The following is a 15,124-nucleotide window of genomic DNA, read 5'->3' as shown; positions in this document are numbered from 1 at the left end:
GGGGGGGGGGGGGGGGGGGGGGGGGGGGGGGGGGGGGATTTCATTTCTGAAGTACTTTACTAATAAATAGCCACTATTAGGTAGGATACTTCACTGTTTGGTTAGGTATATCAGGCATTCATGGCAAGTCTAACCCAAAATTTTCCAATATATTTATTGAAAAAACTCTGCCTGTTAGTAGACCTGTGCAGTTCAGATCAGCGTTGTTCAAGGGTTTGCTGTAAACGCTACTTCCCATGAATTCTTGAAAGAACAATTAGAGGAGGAAACAAAACAAAACAAAACAAAACAAAACAAAACAAACAAAAAAACAACCCCAGAAAATATTACTCCTAAGCTGTGAGACCAGGCTGGAAATCCCAGCTAATACAAGCATACACGGCAATATTTTACAGCATAGTGATGGCACTGGTACACTGTATTATCACTTTCTGCAAATAACTGCAAACACATAATACAAATGGTGTAAAATTCCAACTTCATTTTAAGTTTGATATCTGAAATTCTCATCTTATTCATTTTATATGAGGGCACTTTAAAAAGTTCTTGGAAAAAGAGAATTGAAAGGTAATGTGAATCTTTCTATGAACTTTTTGGCAACCCCTCATACATTATTCAAAGTATCTGTTAGGTACCAGGGGAGAATTATAATAAAAGAATCCTCTATTCTTTAGCTAATTTTTAATATACCAATATTCTCAATGGCTTGACTTCCTCAGGTCAGAAATCTAACAAGTATTCCAACAATAAATTTTATCTAATGCACCATGTGTTGCATCCTCTATAACAGAGATACTCTAAGACACTGAATTTTTACTCCTGTTTAGATTAATAAAATAATTTAAGATAATTCATATATCTTAATTTATAGGCACTTTATATTAGAAACAGCTTAAAACTTTGTTAAAGAATAATTGAATGCAATAAAAGAGCTAAACCATAATAAACTGATTGTATTATTTTTATTAAATTATTCCTTTACAATAAAACTATTTTTTCTTACTAGAAAATCTGAATTCTCCAAAACAAAAATCTAAAATATAGGACTTTAAAACATCAGTCTAGGGCCGGCCCGGTGGTGCACTGGAGGGTGCACCGCTTGGGAGCGTGGCGGCGCTCCCGCTGAGGGTTCGGATCCCATGTGGACACCGGTTCCCGCTCACTGGCTGAGTGCGGTGCGGGCGCGGCACCGAGGGTTGCGATCCCGTTGCCGGTCCCCGGTACGGGCGCGACACCGAGGGATGCGATCCCGTTACCGGTCAGTAAAAAAGACAAAAAAAGGAAAAAAAAAAAAAAAAACACATCAGTCTATTTGTTCTGTTCTAATAGCTGATCCAGTATGGATGATCAAGTGGAAAAAAATTTTTATACTAGAAGTTTTCTAGAAGTTAGGGTGCTTCTTCTTATAAGTAAAATAAGGTTTACCTATTCAAAATGTAAGGTTATTTTGGTATTACTAGAATGTTAACATTATTGCTGACCAAATTAGATCTATATAAATTCAAGTTTTCAAGGATAGTTCCTATTTAGAATCCATGACAAAATTTGATATTTGTTCACACAAGGAAAAAAAAAAAATCAACAATATACAAAAAATTAATAAATATTTAAAAAATATAGACTATCTTACCAGTCTTGAGGCATAAGTTTAAGGGGCTGGTCTACTACTCTGTAGGGTACTGTGACACTAATTGCAGTGCCCCCTGGTTGTATCTGGTCTTTTCTTCTCTGTATTAGAGTTTCGTTTTCTCGTTGACAGCCTTGTTTCTTCTTTTCATCTGATGGAACAAATCTTCGAAAAAATAGAAATGAGAAAAAGTCAAATGTATTTTATGGGATGAAAATGGGAAAATAAGTTACATTTTGAAATAATTTTTTAAACATTAATAATTTCAAACTAAAAGCACTTATTTTTAAATAAACTTGCTCTGCATGTACAGATCATAAAGCTTGGAGAGTATGGGTCTTTCCTCTGTATGCCAAATAGAACTCAAGTTCACTTAGGCCCTAAGTTGATGTGTTGGGGTATGTGTATGTGTGTGTGTAAACACACAATTTATATTCATCCAAATAGCACTTAGCATTCTCCACATTAACCCTTGATTTCTCAAATGCTATTAGGGAGAAACTTGATTAAAAATCAAAAGGTCACTCGAGGGCTGGCCGGTTAGCTCAGGTGGTTCAAGCCTGTTGTTAAAACACCAAGGTCAAAGCCTGTTGTTATAACATATACGGCCGGCCATCAAAAAACAAAACAAACAAAATATCAATATCATCAAATATCAAAGTTGCTTTGAAAATTTTAAATTAGGAAAATTAAATTGGTATACGCCAATAGTCTATTTTAATAAAATAGTCTATTTTAATAAAATAGTTGATGATACTAGTGGTATTTACCAAGTCGACTTATGTGGTTCAATTCTTAAGATTCTCAAAAATAATTTAGCAATCTAGAGAGTTGTTAGCAGCTAGTTAGAATTTCCCAGTGCTCACAAAGTGTTTTAGAAGTCTTATTTTCTAATTATACATAATCCTAACATAGTCTGTTAGCATATTTTATTGGCTATGGTCTAGCCCCTCCAATTAAATGGGAGCAATACAATAGCTGCTTTGAGTATTATTCTGCTTCTAAAGTTTAGGAGAGATGAAAGGACAAAGATGCATGAAAGCTTCCACATGGTACAGTACCTTGAAAAATTTCAATACCAAATGTTAAATTCACTGTATAGTAATATTAATTTTGTAGTTTTGAAAATTTTTACTACACAATGATAATACTAAATTTGTTTTTGAGCAGACTGTTCTCACATCTATTTTACATCTGATGAAAAAGTTTTAAGCTTTCAGTATCATTTAAAAATTTCCCCCAGATAATCACTTGCTCCTTATGGAGTCTGGTTATTTTATTTATACTCAAATTCACTTAGAATATGCCAAATGCAATACTAACACTCTGAATAATAAAACATATTATTTTAAAAAATTAATATACATGCATTGCTGGAAACTCAGTTCTAATATAAGGCTACAACTGACAAAAACTTTTTTTTTTGACAAAGACATTTTAAGTAAACAGTCTGTACAATACATTGTGTTATAATCTATACAATATACACAGTTGTACAGAACACAATTCCTGTCCCTTTGAACTTATTTTCCAGACACACAGAACAAAGGGATCTTACTGCCAAGAGGTAGATGTTTTGCTTTAATTTATTCCGATCAGTCTATATCTAGATGGGGTAAAAAAAGTTTAAATTCTTAAATATGATATTGCATCTCTCTCTTTTCTGGCTTTTGAAATTGTAATAGTGTGAAAGTATAAATATACGTATAAAAAATTACTTATGAATTTTAATAATGAATAAATTATAAAATACATACAAATGAATTGTCTATTAGAATACCCAACTAATGAAAAAGTCTACTAAATACCTAATTCTACTTCTGATGCCTGAGAAATGAGTTATATATCATTTGCATGTTAACACATTAGTTGAGATGTTTTATTAACAGTGTCACTAAAATGGTCTTTTAATTAACCATAGTCCAAGAATTTTTACATGTTCTTGTATTTTAATTCCTATTATATTTAGATATCTCCTTAAAATAGTAGCCTTCTCTGTTAGCAGTAAAAAGCAGCTTTATTTCAAAATGCTTTTCAGCCTTGATATTATTTGAGAACATAAGGATAGACTGATGACCGCTTCTCCTAAACTTACGTCCACTAAAAAGATTAGTATTATTCACATCTAGTCAATATGAATTTTACCTGTTCACCCTACTGAAGTTCATCAAATCTAAGACACCAATGACTGTGAGATACACCATTATACTGTACCACTATGAAAGAAGAAAAAATACTGCCAATTAAACCATGACAATGCCTTCATAATACCATACAGAAATCAGAGCAATCATCCCACAGAAGGAACTGACTATTTCTCCTGGCTGGGACTGCACTGCTTGATGTGTGTGAGAGCAATCCTTTTCATATATATCTTAGTAACAAAAAACAACACAGCTTTATTACTAGTGTCTTCCTTTCTTAGGTTCCATAAAATGTTTGGATGTTGCTTTGCAAGAAAATACAGGATTGAGGTCATTACTCCAACAAGGAGGAATTCACAAAAATCAAATTTATACCCCATTGCTTCATCTCAGTGTATTTCTACCTATACAACAATAATTTTATTGGCATAAAATTTATATACAGTAAGATGTACAAATAGATGAGTTTTGATAAATGTATACCCAGTGGAAGCACCCTTCCAATCAAGATATAAAACATCTGCATCAACCCAGAAAGTTTCTATATGCACATTTCAGACAATCTCCATCTCCCTTCACCCAATAGTCAACCACTGTTCTGGCTTTCCATCACCATAGATTAGCTTTGCCTGTTTTGGAAATTCACACACATAGAATCATACAGGATGTACTCATTTGTACCTGGTATCTTTCATTCAATTTAATGTTTCTTTTTTTTTTTGTCTTTTTGTCTTTTTCCGTGTCCGGCAACAGATCGCAACCCTCAGTGTTGCCCCCGTACCGGACCGGGGACCGGCAACGGGATCGCAACCCTCGGTGTCGCTCCCGCGCCTCGCTCAGCCAGTGAGCGGGAACCGGTCTGCATGTGGGATCCGAACCCTCGGGCGGGAGCGCCGCCGCGCTTCCCAAGCAGCGCACTATCCAGTGCGCCACCGGGCCGGCCCTTAATGTTTCTGATATTCATCCATGCTTCAGGGTGCATCAGTAGTTCATTCTTTTTTATTGCTGAATAGATTTCTATTATATGAACATACCACAATTTGTTTAACATTACCCTGCTGGTGGACATTTGGGTGAATCTTAGCCCATTTGGGATGCTATAACAAAAACATCATAGAATGGGTGACTTATAAACAATAGAAATTTATGTCACAGTTCTGGAGGCTGAGAAGTCCAAGATCAAGATGCTGGCACATTTGTTACCTAGTGAGGGCCTATTTCCTAGTTTACAGACAGCTGTCTTTTTGCTGTGTCCTCACATGGCAGAAGGGGCAAGGGAGCTCTGTGAGGTCTCTTTCATAAGGGCACTAATCCTGTCATGACCTAATTACCTCAAAAGTCCCTACCTCCTAATATCATCAAATTGGTGCTTAGATTTCAACATATGAATTTTGGGGAGACACAAACAGTCTACAGCAGGGTGTTTCCAAAATTTGGGTTATTACAAATAAAGCTAATACAAGCATTCTTATATAAATACTTTTGTGGACATATGCTTTCATTTCTCTTATGGAAAAAAAAAAACTTTGAGTGGAACTGTTAGATCATGGGATATGTTTAACTTTGTAAGAAACTTCCAGAAAGTTTTCCAAAGCAGCTCTACTATTTTACACTCTCACATGTATGAGAGTTCTAGCCTTTTTTAATTTTAGTCTTTCTAATAGGTGTGAAGTACTATCTCATCATAATTTTAACTTTTTGTTTTCCTCAGTGACTAATGATACTGAGCATCTTTTCATGTGCTTATTAGACATTTCATGAAGTGTCTAAGTCTTTGGCTCATTTTTAATTGAATCGTCTTTTTAATAGCATTATGTAGGAGTTCTTTACATATTCTAGATACAAATATTTTGTTAGAAATATGCAATGGGAACATTTTCTCCCAGTATGTGGCTGGCCTTTTCATTTTCTTAATGGTGTCTTTTGATGAGCAGATGTTTTAAATTTTAATTAAGCCCAACTTATCTTTTTCTTTTATGATTCATCCTTAAAAAAAAAAAAACTTTGTCTAATCCAAGGTAATGAAGACATTATCTTATGCTTTCTTCTAGAAGCTTTATAGTTTAGTTTTTATGTTTGGGTGTATAATACATCTTAAATAAATTTTTGTATATGATTTTAGGTAATGGTTGAGAGTCATTCTCCACCCCACCCCACTGCCATCCACTTATGAAGTTGTTCCAGTATCAGGCTTTCTTTTGTTCCTCAACTGAACTGCCTTGCAGTCTTTGACAAAAACAGTGTAGGTCCATTTCTGCATTCTCCATTACTTTCATTCATCTATCTATCTTTACATCACTACCACAATGTCTTGATTACAGGAGCTTTATATAAATCTTGAAATCAGGTAGTGTGAATCCTACTACTTTGTTCCTCCATAATAACTGTTTGCTTCAATGCTAAATCACAGCCTATCTTTCTGAAGACATTTTAAACTACATTTAAATTCAATACTTATAGTACCATCTATGCACATATCTCAGAACTGATGAAACTATGAACTGCACATGCACTATTTTGTGCACGTACAGATAATAAAAAAATATGTCAGGACTGCCACTTAGTCACAGCAATCCTTTTTTTAAATTATTTTTATTTTTTTTCCTTTTTGTCTTTTTCCGTGTCCGGCAATGGATCGCAACCCTCAGTGTCGTGCCTGTACCGGACCGGGACCAGCAACGGGATCGCAACCCTCAGTGTTGCTCCCGCACCTCGCTCAGCCAGTGAGCGGGAACCGGTCTGTATGTGGGATCCGAACCCTCGGCGGGAGCGCCACCACACTCCCAAGCGGCGCCACTGGGCCGGCCCTAGTCACAGCAATTCTAAGATGCCATCAATTATAAGACATATTCCAATTCTGGAAATCATGAAAAATAAATGTGTATCTCAGAATCAATAAAGTATATAATGCTCTAGCCAACTAAACTTAATGAAAGTTATGACCATAGTGCTATGTATTACAGCACTATCAATTCAGCTACTCTAGGTGAACTGTCAATTATCAATGTATCCTATTCCACTACAGCTCCACTCTCAGCACAGAAGCATCTGCTAATGCCAGCTATGACCAGATGGAATAAAATTTAGGGTACTAAAGAAAAGGGCAAAAATTAAGCCTAAGTCTTAAAATAACACACAACTGTATTTTATTTCTACATCTTCCTTTGCACAAAAAGTTTGAACGAGTCAGTTCTGGTCTACCAATATAAAATTAATATAGTCGTCTAGTTTTTAAGGTGGCATGAAGGGACAATACATCTGACGTTCAAATATGATAAATGAGATAATTTTGGTTTCCCAGCCTATCAAACTTTACATATATCTCTATGTAAAATATCTATATATTTAAGCATTTACTTAATTCTAAATTTAAGCCATAATTCTTTCACTATTAATTTATCCTCTTTATTCAAAGTAGGACTCAATTTTCTACTACAATTTTACAGCAATCTTTGTTTTTTTACTACAGTAAGTTACAAAATTTGTCATGTCCTTACTAGACTTCAGGTTTCTTGAAGGCAGAGCCAGTCACTCAGAAATATGGCACTCATACCAGCTACTGTGCTGCACTGCATTTAGAACATCCTCAAATACCGGCTGAACTAAAAAATCAGCCTGAAAAAATTATTTAGATAAAACCATGTTATTTAAGATTTCTAAGTGCTCTGAGACCTCCAATCATGGATTATGACAATTATATTTTTATATATGTTTATAAAAAAATGTAAAGAACCATGGCATGAGTCAGTACTAACAAAGTATGACTTTTAAAACTGTGTGTTTTATTCTGTTTCTGGTAGGATGATATGGCAGACCCCCTAAGTAACTGGAACAATACTTCCAAAGAAAACTAAAAATTATGAATAAAGTATAAAAAAAACTAAAGGCATCTCTGAGCTAGCTAGAAAGTAAAGAATGATTAGGACTAAGCCAGAGACTTAGTACTAAAGAAGGGAAATCAAAGAAGTAAGAATAACACTGTTTTTCACTACATGAGGGTATTTCAAAAAGTTCATGGAAAAACAGAATTGAAAGATAATACAAAATTTTCCACGAACTTTTTGAAGACCCTCTTACTTCGCTAAGCTCCTGGAATAGGAAACAAAGCCCAAATTCTGTTCAAGGTAGGGAATCTAATTAAAGAGTCCTTTTCCTCATACAGCTGGTACTCTCAAAGGTTAAGTTCAATGTAATGGTAAACTAGAAATACACCCACTGCCCACCATCTTTCCTACCCTAGCCCCAGCCCTAATCCCTACCCTGGCAATTGCAAGGAAAATCAAATGTCTCAAAACTGTAAGCTGGACCTTATTTAGATTTGCAGCCAAGAGCTAACAATAGTATCTGATTGTTAAAAACTTCCAACTGAGATTTTAACTTAAAGTGATGGTAAACTGGTAATGCTCCCAGTTGCTTAGCAGATACAAATGCAAATCTCTAAACTTAGAGCTCAAGAATTTCCACAAGGAAAAAATTCCAAGAAAAATGAACAATAAATGAGTAAATGAACAAAATGAAGAACAGTAAAATGAACAGTAAAAACCTAAAAACAAGAAAAGTACTACAAATGAAACAATATTCAAAAGACAAAGATAACTAAAGATTCCAAATGCTGCAATTATCAAAGATCAAAGCTTATAAAACAAGCTTGCAAATATGAAAAAAAAGAAATTATAAAGACAGACAAAAGATTTCAAAAAGAACTAAACAGAACAACAAAAAGTGAAATATATGATATCTGAAATTAAAACCCAAAGGATAGGCTTACGATCAAACTAAGGCATGGCCAAAGAAAAGATAAACTATAAGTTAAATCTAAAGAAATGATCAAGAATGCAGGCAACAGAAAGACAAAGAGATAGAAAATAGAACTGCTTAAGAAGCACAGAAGATAGGGCTGGCTGGTTAGCTCACTTGGTTAGAGAGTGATACTCAAAACACCAAGGTCAACAGTTCAGATCCCAGTACTGGTCAGCCACCATTAAAAAAAAAAAATAGAGAAAAACAGAAGATAGAATGAGAAGGTCTAAAGTATGTCTCATTTAAGTTCCAGAAAGAGAAGAGAGAGACAAAAGGGATGGGTAACAGAAGTAATATCTAAAAAGATAAGGGCCAAGACTTTCAGAGCTAATGAAAAACAACCTATACATTTAATTCTAATAAATCCCAGTGGAATGTACAAGAAACAAATGCACATCTAGGTACAGCAGATAAATTTGAAAAGATCTTTAAAGTAAACACACAGAGCAGATTTCCTTCACAGGACTGATTATCACACTAACAGCTGACTTATCAATAAAGGAAGCTAGAAAATAGTGCAGTAATATCTTCCATGTGAAGAGAAAAAAATAAGAAAGTCTCATATTGTTTTCCAAAGGGGCTGTATCATTTTGCATTGCCTGTGGCTGTTGAGAACAAGAACTGTTCTCAATCTAGCATAAGCTCTGGTAATTTTTCTGTCTGCTTATTTCTCAGTAGCTGCTTCCCAGGCCTCAAGTAGCTTCCTCACACACATGTGCTAAACAATATTTGGCTGATGCAAGGGGAACCCTCTGCGTATTTTTTGAGCACTGTGTGTGTAATCTCTCCTCTTTGGAACTCATCCCTGTGAAGCTACCATCATGGACAGAATCAGGAAGTTCCATCCCATCAGTTTATTTTAAATAGCCTTACAGCCCACTAAACTCTCAAGATTACATTTATACAAGTGTATTTTTTAATATTTCCATAATATAACCTTAATTTTGTTATTTGGGATGTTAAAGGTTAAGCTGTGTTTTATTTTGGTTTGTTTCATTTACTTATTGAAGGGCTAGAAAATTGAAAAATCTTCAATTTTAGATAAAACCAAATAGAGTCTATGCCAACTTGAGCTATGGGTTATAGCCAGTACTATAATTTGTGGAGGAGTTTCAATTATGCATTAATTACATAGCAAAGCCTCCAGCTGACTCAAACTGTAGGGGAGATGTCAGTTGCAATGAGGTGTTAAACAATGAAGGGAGTGTTTTAAACTTGGAAGAAAAATTAGGCATGGTCTAAGGCATGGTCTATCCTAAGAACGCAGTCTATTTAACGGCCTGGCTTCTATAAGGTTAAAGAGAAAGACACTAAAATTTACTTTGTAATTTTTTTGCACTATTTACTAACTTCTATTGTAAAACAATGTTTCAGTATTAGACTTGTAATACATTCAAATGAACACTGCGAAGGTTCTGGAGAATGGAGAATTGAAGACAGAATTTCTTTTTTAACATTTCACAAACTTACTGTGAATATCTGTAACCAGCCAAACATATTTATAAAAAAATATATATAGTTGTCAATTACTAAAAATTGTGAGAATTCAATAATACCAAATTCACAAATCATAAAAATGAGTTAGAGCCTTAAAGTACAAAAAAACCCAATACCAAATGTAATGAAGCTACATGGGAACTAAAATCAAGTCCCAGGTGTGGATATGACTGCTACATATCAAAAAAGGAATTAAAAATTAGAGATAAATGCACAAAGTTCTCAGGTTGCAGAACATCTCCACCTCCAAAAAAACAAATTCTGCATTTCAGGTACACAAATCCTCCATTCTCCAATTTTCTCAATGTGTTCCCTCCTCCTTTTCGTTTTCTTTCCTCAAACATTTATTTAATATCCATTATTAGGCAAACACTGTTTTAAACAATGGAGTTACAAATAACAATAAAATAATAAGACCTCATCTCTAAGAAATTTATAATTTAGTTGGAAAGACTGGTGATAGACTGTAAAACATATGAAACTATCACAAAAAAAAAAGAAAAAAAAGATGTGTATTGTATTTCAGATTACAAATAATAAAAAAGTATTTGTATATTCATTAGAAGATGGAAAGGAGATACATGAATGCTCATACAAAAACTAAACTTTTTTTAAAAAGCAGTTAATATAATCCATTTTTGCATGGGTCTGACAGTTTCAGTTATATTATCAAATCTATTTCAAGAGGTGAACCAAAATTATTATATTTCTTATTTACCCAGTTATAGATTACTGAGGCATCTCAGTAGGTGGCAAATTCAATCAAAAGACCCACATCTGCAAGAATACCGAAACTTCAGTATAAAAGCCTAATACAAAAATTCCTTATGGGCCTCAGCGACCGCCTCTCCGCCCGGGTGCGCGCTCCTGGGCTGGGTTGCTGGGTTCCCTCCACCACCCACCGCAGCATTGGGATGGACTTGTCCCCACCTTCCCGGATTGAGTTCTCCAAGGGCTGGGAATGATCAGGTCTGTTTGTCCAAAGGCTCGAAGGCCGCCCTTAGGGGAAGCCAGTCTGCCTTGCTTTCACTGTCCAGGAGTCAAAGAAGGCCACTGTGCGCCCCGTTTTGGAGAGAAATCATATTTGTGTGTCACCCAAGCCCTGGCTTCTTCCTCTGCTCTCTGCTCTGCTACCTGACTTGGGCTGGAGGCTCACCAGACTTCAGAGCCGGGCTACAGCTACTCTCTTGGCAGGATTGTGAGCCCGCAGCTTGCTCCACTCACGTCACCTGCTGTATTTCCAGTGGCCACAGCAGCCCTTCCAAGTTACAGACGAAAAAGACTTGCCAAGTTCCACAACCTGCCCAGCTTTGTTAAATTTTTGAAGAATGAACGAGCGAGTAAATGAATCCATGAGGCTGGACAAGACCAAAAGAAGAAACCTAAACAGGTCCACAAGGGCGCCTTGGTTGACCTGTAAGAGGAGTGTTAATTTTGGACGTCTTGCCGGCCCGTCGGCTTCCGGAGGCAACGAGGAGCCAGATAGGGGAGTACATCCATCACCACCCCTACTGTGCAGGACTCAGAGGAGGATTTCCCTGCACGGAAGCACAAACCTGGCCAGCAGCCAGTGAGGACCCACCCTTTGCAGGCATCTCACCTTAGAAACAGCACGATTGTCATTCAAGTCATTTTTGAATATGAGAGAAGAGTCCTGGTTTCAACATGTCTTCGATAGAGACCAACTGGACTAGGTTTATTCCTTCAAGAAGTCTCCTAAAGCCCATACAGAAGCAATCATTTCCAGGAGTAAATAATATTGTGTCAGATGCCTAAAGTTTTGGCCCGGCTCAGGGGTCAGCACTCTCAGAAGAGACTTTGTCACAGGACTCACAAGAAGTGGAAGTGATTTTTAAAAATCACTGAAAAGAGACTGGGGATCGACGTGCAGCCCAAGCACAACAACCGACACAACTCCGGCAGCTACCTGCGGCCACGAGCAAGAAGAGGAACTCAAAAAGCCTGATGGTGAGTCAGAATCTCTGGTGTCCTTGCTTGAGCCGGGGGTAGCTGTTACTACCCAGGTGGATTGCTCTGAAGGGTTGCTGAGACCTTGAAGGGGACTCACAAAATACGTGCACTGAGGTTTGCAGCGTGCGCCATTTTGTGAGATTTACAAAATCCTCCCCAGGAAGAAGCCGCCGGGAGCGGCCGCCACTCAGTGCGGGGCCGGGCCACATGGCCCCGCCGCCGAGATTCGAGGTCCGGCGACTGCAGTATTTGCCGGGGAGGGGGCTGTCGCCTCCCCGGCCCCAGGCACTGCTGGAACCGCAAGCCGGAGAGAGACTGAGCAGGCTGCGGTGCGACCAGGAGCCGGGAGCACCGGGGGCGGCAAGAGGCAGCAGGGGCGGCTCAGGCTGCGGAGGCCGCCGCAGGAGCGCAACGTGGAAGCCGGAGGCTAAGACTCACCGGAGGGAGTGGCGCGAGTGCCCCGCCATCTTCCCGGATGTCAATTTTGGACTTGCCTGGCACTAGTGGCCAACTGAGTAGTCACTGAGGTAGCCATACCAAATTAGCAACCCCAGCAACATCTTAGTCAGGCAATAGTGTCAAACCTGGGGACTGTGAAACCCCCTGCCACAATGAATAAACATCAAAGAAAAGACACCAGAAATACGAAAAATCAAGAAAGTACACCACCCAAAGATAATAACTCTCAAGTTCTAGATCCTATAGAACAAGAAGTCTTTGAAATGACTGACAAGGAATTTCGAGTGATAATTCTAAGGAAACTGAATGAGATACAAGAAAACTCAGCTAGACATCATGATGAAACGAGGAAAAGTATACAGGACCTGAAAGAGGAAATGTACAAGGAAATCAATGCCCTGAAAAAAAATGTAGCAGAACTTGCCAAACTGAAGAAGCTATTCAGTGAAATAAAAAACACAAGGGAGAGATTAACCAGCAAGCTTGTCAAAGTTGAAGAGAGAACCTCTGAACTTGAAGATGGGCTGTGTGAAATGACCAAAAAAAAAAAGATTCCAAGGCATTGAAGAAAATCTGAGAGAGATATCAGACAACCTGAAGCGCTCAAATATCCCAGTCATGGGTATCCCAGAAGGGGACGAAAAAGGAGATGGCATGAAAACATATTCAACAAAATAGTGGGGGAAAACTTCCCACGTATAGGAAAAATCACAGATCTTCAGATCCAGGAAGCTCAATGATCTCCAAACTTACTCAACCCAAAAAGGTCTTCTCCAAGACATGTTATAATCAAACTGGCAAAACTCAAAGACAAAGAGAGAATTGTAAAAGCTGCAAGAGAGAAGTGTCAAATCACCTATAAGGGAGCCCCAATCAGGCTAACATCAGACTTTTCATCACAAACCCTAAAAGCCAGCATGGAATGGGACGATATATACAAAATACTAAAAGCCAGAGATTGTCAGCCAAGAATACTCTACCCTGCAAGGCTATCCTGCCGAAATGAAGGGCAAATAGTATATTTCTCAGCAAACAAAAACTGCGGGAGTTCACCACCACACAACCACGCTTACAAGAAATTCTCAAAGGAGTACTAGATTTGGTTCCTGAAAAATAACCACCACTGCCATAAAAACCCAAGAAAAATCTAAACCCACTAGTATAATAAAAATGGCATACATGAAGAGAAAACAAACAAAAAGGCGACCTACATCCTAAGGAACCAACAAACAAAGAAAACAAACAGTAAATCAGAAAGCAAGGAACAAAAAACACCTAAGACAACCAAATAACAATCAATAAAATGCTAGGAATAAATCAACACTTTTCAAAAACAACACTTAATGTAAAAGGCTTAAATTCCCCAATCAAAAGACACAGACTGGCTGACTGGATTAAAAAGGAAGACCCAACTATATGCGGCCTACAAGAGACCCACCTCACCCATAAAGACACACATAGACTACAAGTGAAAGGATGGAAAAAGATTTACCATGCAAACAGAAAAGAAAAACGAGCTGGAGTAGCTATTCTTATATCTGACAAAGTAGACTTTAAACTAAAAACCATAAAAAGATATAATGAGGGACACTACATAATGATAAAAGACTGATCCATCAAGAAGACAAAACAATCATAAATATGTATGCACCTATACCAAAACTTGTGGGATACTGCAAAAGCAGTATTAAGGGGGAAATTTATTGCATTAAGTGTTTACCTCAGAAGAATGCAAAGATGGCAAGTGAACAACCTAACACTGCACCTTAAAGATCTAGAAAAACAAGAAGTATCCAAACCTAACGTTAGCAGACGGAAAGAAATCATCAATATCAGAGCAGAACTTAACGAAACTGAAACACGAATCTAGGCAAAGAATCAGCAGAGAAACACAAGATCTAAATAATACTCTAGACCAATTGGACAGGGCAGATATCTACAGAACATTCCATCCAGCAACCTCAGAATATTCATTCTTCTCATCAGCACATGGATCATTCTCCAGGATAGATCACACATTAGGTCACAAATCAAGTCTCAAATAACAAAAATTAGAAATGAAAAAGGTGATATTACAACTGATCCATCTGAAATATAAGGAATCATTTGAGACTACTATAAACAACTATACGCCAATAAGTTTGAAAATCTGGAGGAAATGGATAAGTTTCTAGACACACACAAGCTCCCAAAACTGAGCCATGAAGATGTAGAAAATCTGAACAGACCAATACCAATAAAGGAGATTGAAGCTGTTATCAGAAGGCTCTCAACAAAGAAAAGCCCAGGACCAGACGGATTCACAGCAGAATTTTACCAAACATTCAAAGAGGAATTGACACCGATTCTTTACAAACTATTCCAAAAGAATGAAACAGACACAAATCTCCCAAACTCATTCTATGAAGCAAACATCATCCTGATACCAAAACCAGGTAAAGATATAACCAAAAAAGAAAACTACAGTCCGATATCTTTGATGAATATAGATGCAAAAATCCTCAATAAAATAACCGAATACAACAACATGCAACACATACATAAAATTATTCACCACGATCAAGTGGGATTCATCCCAGGGATGCAAGGTTGGTTCAACATACGCGAATCAATAAATGTGATACAC

At 37.2% G+C, this 15,124-nt stretch overlaps 1 protein-coding gene across 1 annotated transcript in view; it reads right to left on the bottom strand.

The window, feature by feature from the left end:
* The window catches only part of LOC103597632 (parafibromin-like), a 44,219-nt gene that overhangs the window by 15,933 nt on the left and 13,162 nt on the right, over nt 1-15,124 (bottom strand). Inside the window, exon 4 of the mRNA XM_008581496.1 lies at nt 1,631-1,792. Within this exon, the coding sequence (XP_008579718.1) occupies nt 1,631-1,792 (162 nt within the window). The remainder of the gene's footprint in view (nt 1-1,630; nt 1,793-15,124) is intronic.

The sequence above is a fragment of the Galeopterus variegatus genome, unplaced genomic scaffold (genome assembly GCF_000696425.1).
Source record: "Galeopterus variegatus unplaced genomic scaffold, G_variegatus-3.0.2 Scaffold2372, whole genome shotgun sequence".
NCBI lineage: Eukaryota > Metazoa > Chordata > Mammalia > Dermoptera > Cynocephalidae > Galeopterus > Galeopterus variegatus.
The sequence above is the reverse complement of the archived record's forward strand: the minus strand, read 5'-3'. Positions and strand labels throughout refer to the sequence as shown.